The sequence below is a fragment of the Macaca mulatta genome, chromosome 6, assembly GCF_049350105.2.
Source record: "Macaca mulatta isolate MMU2019108-1 chromosome 6, T2T-MMU8v2.0, whole genome shotgun sequence".
In the NCBI taxonomy this organism is placed as follows: domain Eukaryota; kingdom Metazoa; phylum Chordata; class Mammalia; order Primates; family Cercopithecidae; genus Macaca; species Macaca mulatta.
The window spans coordinates 1,217,393-1,233,740 of record NC_133411.1 but is presented as its reverse complement, the minus strand read 5'-3'; the positions used below and the strand labels follow the sequence as shown (position 1 = coordinate 1,233,740).

Genomic DNA, 16,348 nt, shown 5'->3' with positions numbered 1-16,348 from the left:
ATTTTACTTCTACATTGATTAAAAACCCCATGATACACTGATTTAAGTAGTTAATAATCTTTTAAAGACATTCATATTTACTCACGTATTTAGCCTTTCTTGTACCCTTCACCTATCTAGTATCATTTCCCTTCAACCTAAAGACCACCCTTTAGCATTTCTTGTATTGCACCTCTGCTGGTCTATTCCTTTGTTAACCCAAAAGTGTCATTACTTTGCCTTCATGTTTGAAAGATATTTTTGCTGGATGTAGAAATTTATTTTTGCTGGATATAGAATTTTTTTCTTTCAACATTTAAAAGACATATATAAAAGACAACATAAAAAGACATTTTCCATTGTCTTCGGAAGCCCAGTGCTTCCGAGGAAGTCATCCATCATTCTCACTGTTCCCTGCGGCGTGCAGTTTGCCTCTTTCCTCTGTCCGCTGATGACAAGCTTCCTGGATCCAGGTGTTTCTGGTTTTAAACAAATTTGAAAAAAATTCCAACAATACTTCTTCATTTGTCCTGCCCTCTTCTCACTTTCCTCCCCTTCTGTAAATGTAATTATACACATTTTGACTGCTTGATAATCACACTAGTGACTAAGGTTTTGCTCATTTTTTCCTCATTCTCCTTTCTCTCTGTGCTTCCATTTGAATGACTTTCTTTGACAGGTCTTCAAATTCATGTATCCTTTCTTTGTTGTGCCCAATCTGCATTAATCCCATTCATTAAGCATTTTAATTACAGATCTTGTATTTTTTAGTTTGGAGATTTCCATTTTCTTCTTCTTCTTTTTTTTTTTTTTTTTTTGAGATGGAGTCTCACCGTCACCCAGGCTGGAGTGTAGTGGCGTAATCTTGGCTCACTGCAAGCTCCGCATCCCGGGTCCATACCATTCTCCGGCCTCAGCCTCCCGAGTAGCTGGGACTACAGATGCCCACCACCACAACGGGCTAATTTTTTTGTATATTTAGTTGAGATGGGGTTTCACCGTGTTAGTTACGATGGTCTCAATTTCCCGACCTTGTGATCTGCCTGCCTCAGCCTCCCAAAGTGCTGGGATTACAGGCACGAGCCACCACGCCCAGCCCATTTTCTTCTTTCAAAATACTTTCCAAATCTGAAACTCTCCACCTCTTCATCTACTTCATCTGCCATATTTACTTATAGTTATTTAATATATTTATTATAATTTTTTTTTTTTGAGACGGAGTCTTGTCTGTCACCCAGGCTGGAGTGCAGTGGTGCGATCTCCGCTCACTGCAAGCTCTGCCTCCTAGGTTCACGCCATTCTCCTGCCTCAGCCTCCCGAGTAGCTGGGACTAAAGGCCCCTGCCACCACGCCCGGCTAGTTTTTTGTATTTTTAGTAGAGACGAAGTTTCATCGTGTCAGCCAGGATGGTCTCGATCTCCTGACCTCATAATCCACCCACCTCGGCCTCCCAAAGTGCTGGGATTACAGGCGTGAGCCACTGCGCCCGGCCAGTTTATTATAATTTTTAAGAAGTCTCTGATAATTCCAACCCCTGGGTGGTCTGTTTCTATTGAGAATTTTGCTGTTGTTTATGGATTGATAAAATCTGGCACCTCTGCAAATCACACAATTCTTAAATTTTATCTCAGAGATTTTGTCTAATGCAGGCATGTTTCTTTTCAAGAGGAAATGCTCTTTCTTCTGTTAGGCAGTTAGGTGAGGGGCTTATCAGTGTAATGCATTCGGAAACAGAGCCAAACTGGGGCAGGGTTGTGGCTTTAATTCCTCTATGAAAGCCCTGGAATTAAAGCTACAGGAGTGCAACGAGATCTCTCTTCACTTTTCAGCCCAGCCTCAGACGTCACTGGCCACCAGGACCTTCTTATCAGATTTTATTTGGGTGGAGTTTGGTTTTAAGGTTGATTAATTTCAGCCTATCTCTGGTTTCAAATCCTCTGATGGTGAGTCCATCTCTCTCTCCAGGGGGAGCCTGGAATAAGAACTGAGACATGTTGAAACCATGGGATTGAAATTTTAAGACTGTTAGACGACGAGATTTTGAGACCAGGAGACTGTACGAGTTGGAGATTACAACTCTTTGGTACTGTATGACTATATTTATTTTTTGAGGCAGGGTCTTGCTATGTTGCCCAGGCCCAGTGCAGTGGTACAATCAGAGCTCATTGCAGCCTTGATCTCCCAGGCTCAAGTAATCCTCTTACCTGGGCCTCCCACGTAGCTGGGACCACAGGCATGCACTACCCACCATGACTGGTTAAGTTTAAAAAAAATTCTGGCAGAGATGTGCTCTCACTATCTTGCCCAGGATGCTACTGAACTCCTGGGCTCAAGCAACCCTCCCCCTCAGCCTTGCGAAGTGCTGGGATTACAGGCATGATAATGCCAGTGCACCTGGCCCATGTGACTATAAGACTCTGAGATTTCTTTTTGCTTTCTAGTCCCCCCCTTCAATTTCCACTTCCTCAGCAAAATTCCCTCTAAGAGAATTACTTGGCAGAGAAGATTATCCTGCATTCAAGGCTCCTCCAGATGCTAATCTGTCAGCTCAGAGGTTTCCTAAATCTTGCTGATTTCTCCTTGTCTCAGCAAAGAAGGTCATTCTCTGGTAGGCTTGCTCCCCTCTCCACCCTCCTCCAGCCTCAGTGACTGGCCACAGGCACGAAAGTGGCTTCTGTTATTTACTCGTTTAGGAAGGCACTGTCTCTCTACAGTGTGGTCCTTTCAGGTGCTTTCCACATCCATGCCTCATGGGTGGCTCTGAAGGAAGATGCAATGGTGTGGGCTTCTCTAGGTTTCTCATTGTTTGGTGGTAAAGGTCTTCATGCTCCTCCACATTGTAACCGGACACATCTGTTCTTTGGCTCTAAATATTCCGACAATTTCCTTGGGGGTTTTGTCATCCTTTATTTAGCAGTACATTAACCCATTTGTGCCGGAGGTTGCAAATTTGTGTGTGTGTGAAAAATCAGACCTTGGCAATGACCTTCAGCAGTAGGATATAAATAACTCCCACAAGCTTAGTGTTCCAATAATGGAACATTAGCCATAAATAGGTTAAAACACTTTCCAAATGTAAGGGTTTCTTGTTTTTGTTGATTTCTAGTTTTATTGCACTGTGGCCTTTAGATACAAATTATTTGGTATTTGTTGACACTTTATGGACAATGGTCGATCCTGGTAAGCTACATGTACACTTAAGAAGAAGGTAGGCTGGGCATGGTGGTGCACACCTGTAATCCCAGTGCTTTGGGAGGCTGAGGCAGGAGGATCGCTTGAGCCCAGGAGTTCGAGACCAGCCTGGGAAACATAGTGAAACCCAGTCTCTACAAAATATTTTTAAAATAAAAGAATTAGCCAGGTGTGGTGGTGCACACCTGTAGTCCCAGCTAGTCCGGAAGCTGAGGCGGGAGGATCGCTTGAGTCCAGGAGGTCAAGGCTGCAGTGAGCCATGATTGTACCACTGGACTCAAGCCTGGGTGATAGACTGAGACCCTGACTCAAAAAACAAACAAACAAACAAAAAAAAAAAGGAGGAGGAGGAGAAGAAGAAGAATGTGGGCTCTCCAATATTCTCTAATCATGTATCCTTGGGATAAATGTTTTTAAATGGGCAAGAATTTTATCAGATTTTGGTTAACTTTGGGAAGTGTTCCATGTGTACTTGGGAAGGATATGGATCCTAAAGCTGTGGGGCTCAGCACTCTACGTATGCCCCTTAGTGGAAGAGAGTTAGTGTGTTTAACATATATTCCAAGTAGTGCGTGGTCTGCTTGCCCCGTCTGCTTTGGAGAGAGGTGAAATCTCCTACGGTAATTCTGGATTTCTCCTTGCAATTCTGTCCATTTATATTTCACACATTTTCAGACTATGTTGTTCGGGGCTCACAGCTGAGGTCTTCCTGGCTTTTTGTCACTAGTATTATTATTGAAAGATCTTCTTTAGACCCAGCGATGCACTTCGCCTTTTATGATATTCGTTTGTTATGAACATTGCTACCCCAGTAATCCTCTGAATTTTGCTGCTCTATTATTTCTTGGACCTGTGTCAGAGACATTGTGCTTTTCACTGTTCATGGCTTTATTCTGTTTACTCCCTCCCCCTTTTCCGATTTCTATTTGATTGATTTCATTTTTTTATTCTAATTCCCAGATCACTTCTGTCTCTCTTTTATGGAAACATCCTATTTCTATATTTTTCTGATTACTTTTCCCTAAACTATTTTTTTTTCTTTTTGAGATAGAGTCTCACTCTGTTGCCCAGGCTGGAGTGCAGTGGCACAATCTCGGCTCTCTGCAACCTCTGTCTGTTGGGTTCAAGCGATTCTCCTGCCTCAGCCTCCTGAGCAGCTGGGACTGCAGGCGCCCACCACCATGCCCAGCTAACTTTTGTGTTTTTAGTAGAGATGGGGTTTCGCCATGTTGGCCAGGCTGGTCTTGAACTCCTGACCTCAGATGATCCACCTGCCTTGGCCTCCCAAAGTGCTGGGATTACAGGCATGAGCCGCCATGCCCAGCCCTTTTCTCTAAACTTCTCCAGACACATTTTTGTCCCAAACTGTGATGAAACAAAGTGGCAAATAACTTGATAAGTGATTAAGCATGTCATTTATTGACTGAGGGTTGGGAGACAGGCAACAGTAATCACTGAAGTCTTAGCTTCATATGACCATTTATCTCAATATTAATATTATTAATAATGATTTCCCAACCACATATTTTGACAATAGTGGATAAATGAATAAAAACAGAATTGAATTTATATTAACTAAAATATGTTTGTATTCATATATTCACAGTAGTCAAGGTAAATGCATTTTTCTCCTGTTATAGAAATGAACAAACTTAATTTTTATCATTCCAAAGCAAAAAGTAATATAAATGTCAAGCAGACTGTCTCTAAGTTTTGTGTTGTGCTTATTAAATACTAATACATACGCATCCATATTAAAGTACCATAATTCACATGACTTTTCCAGAAGACAAGCGATTCAGTAGGTGGGGAGAAGGATGGTTTTGATTAAAATGAGAGCAAAAAGCAACTTCCCGGAAAGCAGGTGAAACAGGCATGCCTTTGAAAGCAGCCAGGCATTTTCAGACCCAAGGAAAGCAGCGAGGCTCCCTGTGCTGTCATCCAGCCTCCCGGCAGGCACCTCTGTTTCTTCCCCACATCAGTCGACATCCTTGAAATGTGCAAAAGATACGTCCTCACAAAGGAAAACGTCTTCTGAACAGACCACCTCACACAAGGAAGCAAATCTAGGTTGTGCCTGGCCCCTCCCCTAGCCCTGTCATTCTAACCAAAAGACATTCAAGGAGTCTAATAAACCAAGTGGCCCAGTGGTAGCTTCAAAACAATGCCCTAATTCACTTTCGGTGGAGTGCTAAGTGGTCCTGGTTAACAAAGGCCGTGCTTTTTAGAACCTACCCAGGCGCCTTCCAGCAGCTCGCTGCAACACCCACAACCTGGCGATCACTACAGTTTTATCCTGGCCTCGAGGATAAATATCTTTATTTATTCTTGTATGCTGATGCTTATGGACCATTCTGAACATCCCGGGCCCCTGAGAATCATGCTCAGTCTTCTACTCGGCCTTGCTCTATGGACAGAACAAGAAAGCCTGGATGACAGCACGTCTGTTCACAGCATGTCTGTTCACAGCATGGTTTACTCGATATTTTAAGCCCACTGTTGAGACCCACTACTCAGAAAAAAAGATTCCTTTCAAAATATTACTGCTCACCAACAATACCTGTGGTCACCCAAGAGCTCTGACGAAGTGTACAAGCAGATAAATGTTGTTTCCATGTGTGGTAACACAACGTCCATTCTGCCGCCTAAGGCTCAAGAGTAATTTTGACTTTCAAGTCTTATTATTTAAGAAATACATTTTGTAAGACTATAGCTGCCATAGAGAGTGATTCCGCTGATGGATCTGGGCAGAGCACACTGTACACCTCTGGAAAGGATTCACCATTCTGGATGCTACTATGAACATTTAAGATTCATGAGAGGAGGCCAAAATATCAACATGAAGGGGAGTTTAGAAGAGGTTGATTCCAACCCTCATGGATGACATTGAGGGGTTCAAGCCTCCCATAGAGGAAGGAACTGCAGATGTGGGGAAAACAGAAAGAGAACTCGGATTAGAAGTGGAGCCTGAAGATGTAACTGAACTGCTGCAATCTCAGGAAAAAACTTGAACGCATGAGGAATTGCTTCTTATGAATGAGCAAAGAACATGGTTGATTAAGATGGAATCTGTTCGGAGGCCAGGGCGGGTGGATCACCTGAGGTCAGGAGTTTAACACCAGCTTGGCCAACATAGCGAAACTCGTCTCTACTAAAAACACAAAAATTAGCTGGGCGTGGTGGCGGGCGCCTGTAATCCCAGCTGCTCAGGAGGCTGAGGCAGGAGAATCGCTTGAACCCGGGAGGTGGAGGTTGCAGTGAGCTGAGACTGCACCACTGTACTCCAGCCTGGGTGACAGAGCAAGACTCCATCTCAAAAAAAAAAAAAAAAAAAAAAAGATGATACTGTGAACACCGCTGAAGTGACAACAAAGAATTTAGAGTATTCCATAAACTTAGTTGATAAACAGAAGGGTGTGAGAGGATCGACTCCAATTCTGAAAGAAGTTCTATGGTGGGTAAAATGCTGTCAAACAGTATTTCCTGCTGGAGCAATTGTTCGTAAAAGGAAGAGTCAACGTGGAAAACTTCACTGTGGTCTCATTTTAAGAAGCTGCCACAGCCGTGATCGGCCAGCAGCCATCAACATTGGCATTTTTTAATCACTATTTTAAAATTAAGTTATGTATGCTGTTTTTAGACCTAATGCTATTGCACACTTAGACTATAGTGTAAACATAACTTGTATACACGCTGGGAAACCAAAACCTTTGTGTGTCTGGCGTTAGCATGGTATCTCCTTACTTTGCTGGTCTGGAACTGAGACCACAATCCCTTCCAGGTGGGCCCACACAGTGACTTAGCTCTGAAGTGCTCACTACTATCCCTTCTGGGTGGGCCTGCACAGTGACTGCCGCAGTAACTTAGCTCTGAGGTGCCGGCTCTGGAGAATGACTTGTTTCCTTCCTTCAAAGAGTGCAGTGCAAGTTTATTGGGGGTGGGGGACAAAGATGGCTCCACACCCCTGGAAAGCCTGAGAAACCCTTGTTTCTGGGACATGCAGCCTTGTTTGACCCTTCATTGGGATAACGGTGGGAGGAGCCAGAAGCCAGAGGAAAGGACTGAGCCAGTGCCCTGATGGGCCCAATCCCAGGGGAAGAGCAGGTTCCTCCAGGTTGCCCGCCGTCTCAGAGCTACAGGGGAGGTACTCACACAGGCTTCCTGCTGCAGGTGCTGCAGGGCCCTCTTGGCTGGGAGGAGGAAGCTGGTGAGGCAGTGCAGCCCGTCCCCACCGTGGCACCTCTCGGCCACGCTGAACAGCTGCCAGAGCACCGTGGCTGCCGTGGCTTCAAAAGGTGGGTACAAGGCAGAGAGCGTCCTCTGGATATAGGCATCAAGAGATTCCAGATCCTGAAACGAAAGAGAGAATTCACAAACTTTAGGGACAGAACTCAAGACAGGTGCACACGACGGTCCAAGGCTGGCATTGAAGGATCCACACTGAAGTCCCATGCCCTGTGTCTGGCATGATGTGAGTTAACTGAGAAAGACAAAAGGTGCAAGCGAATCCATGGTGCAGGGCGAGCTCCTGGTGGTTGTCCCTGTGCTGTCCCACGGCAGAGAGGCAGGCGTATTAGGCAGACCCGTGGCCCTGTCCTGGGGCAGGGGCTCTATATACCACCTCTGTAAATATGGGCTGCCATTCCTATCACACTGAGGCACAACCAAACCTGGATTTGGGGTAAGTTTCATCCCCTGCACCTGAACAGCATAGGGTCTCTGGGGTGGGCCTGTGAGTCCTGCGGGAGCTGCTCCTCCCGGCTCTCCTGGGTTTGTACAGGGAGGAGGGGACAACCACCCATGGGGAGGACAGAGCTGGCCCGCACGCCACTTTGTTCTCAGAAAACAAGCTCATCCACAGCAAATACATTTTAATTGTGTTGATGACTTTGTTGTCATTTAAACAGTACTGATGGCGAAACTCTCAGGGTGCCTTCCTCAAGGTTGCTGAATTGTGCCCATTTGGCACCCTAAAAACAGTATCATTGGCCACTGATTTCCTCTTGGCATTTTCGTGCAACATGCTTTTATGAAGAGACAATTATTCTTGTTTAAAAATTTGTAGTGCTGTTTTTGGAGGTAACAGTCCCTGAGGAAATGCCACAAGGCTCACGTGTGTGGAAAAGATCTGCCAGGCAGTGAAAGCCAAAGAAGTTAAAAATTGTGAAATCAGTTTTTAATGGCACAACAGTTACATCAGAGATGCCGCTGAATAGCTAATCACACAGATAATGTCCTAAGGAAACTGAAAATAAAACAGGGACTCCTCTGGCCTGCAGTGGGAGAAGGGTCTGTCTTGTCGGCCGGGCCTGCGACTGGAGGTGCCTGCAGCAAGCTCAGCTTCTGGAAACTGCGTGGGTCGGGGAAGGTCAGGGCTGGGGTCCTGAGTCCTGCATCCCACCAGCAGAGGCCCCTGCCGGCCCCGTCACCCCCCGGGTCAGCTCCCTTCCCCGTGCGCACTGGCTCGTTCCCACCGACCTGACAGGGCCACTTACTTGTTGACAGGAATGATCTAAATACAGTCTGAGTCTGTGCAGAAATGCTGATGTGATCTAATTTCCAAAAACGCAGATCACACCTGAGCCACACAGCAAACACACAGTCCATGAGAATGAGTGGGCCTGTCTCAGGCCGGGGACAGAATCACCCACCAGGCACCGGGACGGCTGTGCTTCGGGATGTGGGGCAAATGCTCAACTGACACATGAGAGATGGGCAGGAAGGAAGAGGAACATGATCTAGGACAGGCGTCTTGAATGGCCTGTTCCGCAGGAGCTGAAATGCCAGCCCTGGGCCGTCCCGGGAGAGGCGTCCTCCTACTTCTCTGATCCCCAAATCCAGGCCCATTCCTCCCCCACCCTCAAGTCCAGATGTGGTCAGCAGCCCAGAGTTCCGTCCAGGGCCACCGTCTGAACTGCCCGACGTGAGGAAGGAGACGGCCGGTGCACTTCGCTGCCAAGCCCTGGCCCTGCCTCTGCCTGATTCCACGATGACTGGGGCAGGCCCCATGCTCCACTCAGCAGGTCCCACCTGCACCCCCTCCTCAGAACGGCTCCCACTGGGGCCACTCAGGGCCTGGGCCAGAGCTGCCCCAGGGAAGCTGCCTGCAGACCGAGAGTCGGGTAGCTTGAGGCACTGAGTAAGCCAAGTGAGCCACGAACCAGGTCTATTCATAGCAGCCTTCGACTGCTCATGAGTCCTGTGTCCCTCGAGGGCAGGGTGTGCACCGTCTCCTGGCCTGGTGTGTGCAGCACCCTGATTCTGGGGACCGCCTTTGGGAGTGCTGCCAGCAGATGGCTGCTTGTGATGAGGGAGCTGCAATGTGTGTGCAGGACTCTGAAGGAGTGTGAGCCTGGCCAGGCGCGGTGTGTGTGGACAGAGGAACTCCTGCCAGCTGTGTCCAGGCCTCGGGGCCAGGAGAGGGAGCAGACAGGGCAGGGGACCTGCAAGCACACGCCCACTAGCTCAGCTCAGCCCAATTTCTTGTGTTTGTAGAACTCAGGATTCTTGTTTCTGCCAAATGTACAAACGTGTGCTGACTTCAAACCCGAGGGCCTTCCAGTTTACAAGATCATGAGCCTCACTGAGGCACAGACGGTGCGGATGTGTGCACGTGTGTTGCAGATTGTGCGGATGTTTGCGTGTGTGTTGCAGAGCGGCCGGTGTGTGCATGTGTGTTGCAGAGCAGCTGGTGCAGTTCCAGTGCCCGCCAGTCCCTTGGCACTTTGCTGAGCTTTGCCCTGAATTCTATGTAATCACTTGGCCAATGGGGCGGTGGTGGTGGAGCAGGAATGGAAGAGGGTGTCTGAAAACCCATCTTAAAGCTTCACTCTTCAATAAAGGATTTATTTTTCCAATGAAGTTTAAAATTTTATTGAAACGAGGGTGATATTTTAAAGTCAAGATGCTTGTTTCTCACCCTCTCTGCGTTCCCTGGCTCGCAGCTCCATGCCCAAAGCGGGCACAGCCCGGCCCAGCCCCAGCTTCTGTGTCACCTGTGGTTTAGCATGTGCCTCTGGCACCAACACACAGTGATGCTCACGATGCTGCAGCCCAGGGTGTGGTACCTGGAGGGGCATGGCAGGTACTTCTAATTCACTGCTGTGGCCTTTGCCTCTGGCCGGATATATATATATATATATATATATATATTTTTTTTTTTTTTTGGAGACAAAGTCTCGCTCTGTCGCCCGGGCTGGAGTGCAGTGGTGTGATCTCGGTTCACTGCAACCTCCGCCTCCCGGGTTCAAGTGATTCTCCTGCCTTTCGAGTAGCTGGGACTACAGATGTGTACCTTTACTAACCGTGCCCGGCTGATTTTGGTATTTTCGGTAGAGATGGGGTTTCACCATGTTGGCCAGGCTGGTCTCAAACTCCTGACCTCCTGATCTGCCTGCAAAAAGCAGGACATCCATGGGCAGCAGACATCCATGGCTCCTTCAAGCAGGGCCCCAGGGACAGTGGGGGCATCCACACTGCCCCTGCTCTGCCCCAGTTCCCATCAATGGCCACTTTCTCAGCACAGCAGGGTGGTGAGTGAGAAGGCCAGGTGTGAAACACACACCCCCCAGGAGGCTCGCTCTGGGCTGCTACCTGGTCACAGCAGCTCAGGCCCATCAGGACCCAGTGATGGCTCCTGGCATCCGGCCCAGGTACCCGTGCCCATCTCTGGTTTCCTGTCTGTGCAGACTCAGAAATCATCATTGAATCAAAACCTGTCTAGGAAGCCTCGTCTCAAACAGGCTTGGTGTGCAGGTCGGTCTGTCTACACCCAGCCATCTGCACCCACACCCAGCCATCTGCACCTGGTCTGTATACACCATCTCCGCTGGGGATGCTGAAGATGCTTCTAAGACTAAAGGTTCCGTTGGCCCAAAGTTGGTACAAGAGGGTGCTAGGAAGGATACGAAGGATGGCAAGGGGGAAGGAACGGAGCACGCCTTGCCTCCCTGGGTTTCTGTTCTACATTCTTTGAAGAGTTCAGCAATCACCAAAAGCTACGTCATCCCTGGTTCCTAACGTACTGACTTTATCACCTGAGTAGATTTATGAAGATTCCCAGGTCCTGGTGAAAAGCTTCACCCAGCAAATGTCTTACTCCCCTGAAATGGTTTTCCGATTCCCGTATCCAACCCAATCCACGCGGGAAGCCCACTGGAGACGCAGGCCCTGGCGGCAGGGGATGGCCGAGTGCTCCAGCGTCTGGGGTCAAGCTGGGAGCCTCTGTTTCGAGGCCTCTTCTCCTAATTCCCTGAGCCCATGTGGTTACGGTAATGGAAAGGTGCTGCTCCACTCCACCACACTCCAATTCCTGTCTCCCCAAAGCCCAGGTATACACACCTGGCACACCCGAACCCAGGCTGATGCCCCAGCCCTACCCGGATCACTGGATTGGGAGCTACTGTGCCAGGTGGTGATGCAAGCTGCCCTCTGCTGAGCCCCACCGAGGTCCATCCAGAGCTCCTGGCCACACCAGGGCAAGTGCGGGGCAAGCCTTGGCTCAGTTCCCCTCCTCACTGACACACGCCCACCAAGCCCCTGCCCAGGGCAACCCTGCCCTCCAGGGACTCACAGTCCAGGGTGAGGCCAGACCCAGGGCAGGGATGGGCAGGTGGGATCCCAGGTGAGTCCTCAGCAGTGCCCAGCGTCCAGGCCAGTTTCCCAGAAGAACGGGCATCTGAGCAGGGCCCAAGGGTGAGAAGGTCTCGCTGTGTGAGGAGATGGGGAAGGGAGCACCCAAGACTCTCCCAGGTGAACCTTCAGCCTTGGCAGCCCCTCCTTCCTCCTGGGAAGGCCAGGGCTGTCCAGGCTCGCTGGAGGCCTCAGGGGCAACGTTGTGGAACTTACAATGGCAGGACGGGGTGGAGCCAGGGCCTGGGTGCCCAGGATGGGGCCCAGAGCACAGGACAGCAGTGGACCCCAGAGGGGCCAAGCATGGGGTCTCTGGGGCCAGGGTCCCTGACAGCAAACATCAAGTAGGCCCTGTCCAGTGAGCCCCAGGGACTGTGCCTGATGGGTACGTGGGCCGCCTCAGCAGGACTGGCACCCTCCTCCAGCGGGCAGAGATGGGCAGGACCTGGAGCTAACCCTAAAGCCCCAGAGAGGTGGGTCTGCATCGGCACGTCCCAGCGGGCGGCCCTTGAAGCCGCACATTCCAGCCTCTTCCCACGTCTGCACTGAGCAGACCGTGGCAGGAAGAGAATCGGGTAAGAACTGCACCCTGCACGAGTCTCCACACACGGGTAACATCCAGTACCTCCACACCTGCGCGTGCGCACACACGTACACACGAGAACTGTGCCCTGCACCTCGGTCTCTTACCACACACATGTGCGCACACACACACACAAGCTGCAGGCGGCACCTCGGTCTCCCTGTGGGCACACACGTGCACACACACAGAAGCTGCACACAGGACCTCAGTCTCCTTGTCGGCACACACGTGCGTGCACACGCACACACACAAAGCTGCAGGCGGCACCTCGGTCTCCCTGTGGGCGCACACATACACACATGAGAACTGTGCCCTGCACCTCGTCTCTCACCACACACGTGCACACACACACACACACACAGAAGCTGCAGGCGGCACCTCGGTCTCCCTGTGGGCACACACGTGCACACAGAACTCAGAAACTGCACCTACACTCCTCCCACCCCTGCCTGTGCAGCCACCCTGGGCTCCGGCTCTTGCTTCCACATCTACATCTGCTCTCAGCCCTCACCCTGCGGCAGGAGGAACCATTTGTGAATTCAGCGGCACGTGGAGTTTGCAGAGCGGGGTCCTGAGAAAAACCTCTACCTTAAATTTGTTTCAGGTTTTGAAATGTGAGCACTGTGGACAATTACAAAGTGGAGTTCCACATGTTCATTAAATCGGCTGCCAAGTACCGTCGGCAGATTTTTCTGCCAAACTAAGAACAAAATACCTTGAAATAAATAAATAAATAAATAAATAAATAAATAAATATGCAAGTATTTGAAAATAACTCTGTATTTAGGCCTAAGGTAATTTCTATCATGAAATCAAACAGCAAAATTTTAATCCGAGGACTGGAACCTTATTCTGCAAAACAAAGGGCTGGATGGGGGAGCTGTCAGGCCCTCAGAGACGGACCCCAACCTGCCCAGATGCCCTTCCTGGAGCAGCAGCTCTCGTGCTTTCCCAAGGAACTGAAAACAACTAGGAGGAGAACCACAATACACCACGCCCAGTTCTTTCACACTCAAAACAAAGGTCCTCGGAATTTTTACGGTGGTGAAGGCCCTCAACAAGAAGTGTGCAAGACTGATGTTAACCACAATCAGTCCTGAGCTGGATTCTTTATGCGAAAACATGACTTTAGCTGGAAGTAAGGATTTGCTCATTCCAAACCATGACTAGGCAGAAAAGATCACACCAATCTAAAGAAAATTTACTACAATTATACCAAATCTAACTTTTCTATCATTGTGTCCAATCAGGGAACTTGCTGGCTTCCATCAAGACCTGGTCCCACGACAGTGCAGGAGACAGAGGCAGGGGTGCACGCTCGGGCCACGGCCCCAGCTTCTGCAGCTGCCGTATGTTACAGTTCTGCAGGACAGCAGGTAACAACAACCATTTTTTCCTGCTTACATTGTCTTGAAGACGATTAGGCAGAAAAAAAAATGTCCTCAAAATGTGTCGGCTTAATTAGACGTACAGCTTCTCAGGTCTCAAAGGGAAAAACGCATTCTTGTTCCTCCAAGGGTCTGCTGGCTTTGCTGCTAGCAGCACTGCTGAATGAAACCAGAACCAACCAACTTCCAACGAAAAGCGAATTCCGTTTTGTCTGAGGCCAGCTGCTTTGCCAGGTCTGTCGGGATCCTGTCTTTAAACAGCACACCTCGCCTCCCCAAACCATTGCCACGCTTGTTTCCAAAAGAGAAATAACTAATTCTGGATGATGCCATTGACAGGATGACCGAAACTAACTTTTCTAAATTGTAGATCTGACAGCAGATTCCACCAAAGTCATCAACATGGTTTCTTTTGAACACCTTCAGATTCCATTTAGCAATATAAATAGGAGTAGACACAAAAGTGGTAAGTGGAGGTATGCTGTGTATTTGCACGACTGGATTTGAAATTTCACCTAACATGCTTCCAAAGCAGCCTCTGGGCAGGGCCCCCAGTCACAGCTGGGAATCCACAGCCGCGACGGGAATTAGCCTTATGGAGAAGTCTTCAGGACAGGAGCACGAGAACCCGGGACAGCCCTCACCCACTGCGCAGTGTTCCTCCACCTTCAGGACACGAGAACCCAGGACAGCCCTCACCCACTGTGCAGTGTTCCTCCACCTTCAGGACACGAGAACCCGGGACAGCCCTCACCCACTGCACAGTGTTCCTCCACCTTCAGGACACGAGAACCCGGGACAGCCCTCACCCACTGTGCAGTGTTCCTCCACCTTCAGGACACGAGAACCCGGGACAGCCCTCACCCACTGCACAGTGTTCCTCCACCTTCAGGACAGGAGCACGAGAACCCGGGACAGCTGTCACCCACTGCACAGTGTTCCTCCACCTTCAGGTCAGGACACGAGAACCCGGGACGGCCCTCACCCACTGCGCAGTGTTCCTCCACCTTCAGGACAGGAGAACGCGGGACAGCCCTCACCCACTGCGCAGTGTTCCTCCACCTTCAGGACACGAGAACCCGGGACAGCCCTCACCCACCGCGCAGTGCTCCTCCACCTTCAGGACAGGAGAACCCAGGACGACCCTCACCCACTGCACAGTGTTCCTCCACCTTCAGGACAGGACACGAGAACCCGGGACAGCCCTCACCCACTGCGCAGTGTTCCTCCACCTTCAGGACAGGAGCACGAGAACCCGGGACAGCCCTCACCCACTGCGCAGTGTTCCTCCACCTCCAGAACAGGACACGAGAACCCGGGACAGCCCTCACCCACTGTGCAGTGTTCCTCCACCTTCAGGACACGAGAACCCGGGACAGCCCTCACCCACTGCGCAGTGTTCCTCCACCTTCGGGACACGAGAACCCGGGACAGCCCTCACCCACTGTGCAGTGTTCCTCCACCTTCGGGACACGAGAACCCGGGACGGCCCTCACCCACTGCGCAGTGTTCCTCCACCTTCAGGACAGGAGAACGCGGGACAGCCCTCACCCACTGCGCAGTGTTCCTCCACCTTCAGGACACGAGAACCCAGGACAGCCCTCACCCACCGCGCAGTGCTCCTCCACCTTCAGGACAGGAGAACCCAGGACGACCCTCACCCACTGCACAGTGTTCCTCCACCTTCAGGACAGGACACGAGAACCCGGGACAGCCCTCACCCACTGCGCAGTGTTCCTCCACCTCCAGAACAGGACACGAGAACCCGGGACAGCCCTCACCCACTGTGCAGTGTTCCTCCACCTTCAGGACAGGAGAACGCGGGACAGCCCTCACCCACTGCGCAGTGTTCCTCCACCTTCAGGACACGAGAACCCGGGACAGCCCTCACCCACCGCGCAGTGCTCCTCCACCTTCAGGACAGGAGAACCCAGGACGACCCTCACCCACTGCACAGTGTTCCTCCACCTTCAGGACAGGACACGAGAACCCGGGACAGCCCTCACCCACTGCGCAGTGTTCCTCCACCTCCAGAACAGGACACGAGAACCCGGGACAGCCCTCACCCACTGTGCAGTGTTCCTCCACCTTCGGGACACGAGAACCCGGGACGGCCCTCACCCACTGCGCAGTGTTCCTCCACCTTCGGGACACGAGAACCCGGGACAGCCCTCACCCACTGTGCAGTGTTCCTCCACCTTCAGGACACGAGAACCCGGGACAGCCCTCACCCACCGTGCAGTGCTCCTCCACCTTCAGGACAGGAGAACCCAGGACGACCCTCACCCACTGCACAGTGTTCCTCCACCTTCAGGACAGGACACGAGAACCCGGGACAGCCCTCACCCACTGCGCAGTGTTCCTCCACCTCCAGAACAGGACACGAGAACCCGGGACAGCCCTCACCCACTGTGCAGTGTTCCTCCACCTTCAGGACACGAGAACCCGGGACAGCCCTCACCCACTGCGCAGTGTTCCTCCACCTTCGGGACACGAGAACCCGGGACAGCCCTCACCCACTGCGCAGTGTTCCTCCACCTTCAGGACAGGACACGAGAACCTGGGACAGCCCTCA

The 16,348-nt window shown here is 50.7% G+C and overlaps 1 protein-coding gene across 1 annotated transcript in view; it reads right to left on the bottom strand.

Annotated features, from left to right (window-relative positions):
• Nucleotides 1-12,916, bottom strand: part of PLEKHG4B (pleckstrin homology and RhoGEF domain containing G4B) — a 74,777-nt gene extending 61,861 nt beyond the window's left edge. The window contains exons 1-6 of the mRNA XM_078004534.1: nucleotides 12,897-12,916; nucleotides 12,536-12,662; nucleotides 12,192-12,347; nucleotides 11,744-11,879; nucleotides 8,830-9,275; nucleotides 7,324-7,521 (exon numbers count right to left, since the gene is read on the bottom strand). Coding sequence (XP_077860660.1) covers nucleotides 7,324-7,521; nucleotides 8,830-9,275; nucleotides 11,744-11,879; nucleotides 12,192-12,347; nucleotides 12,536-12,662; nucleotides 12,897-12,916 — 1,083 coding nt within the window. The remainder of the gene's footprint in view (nucleotides 1-7,323; nucleotides 7,522-8,829; nucleotides 9,276-11,743; nucleotides 11,880-12,191; nucleotides 12,348-12,535; nucleotides 12,663-12,896) is intronic.
• Nucleotides 12,917-16,348: the final 3,432 nt, after the last annotated feature.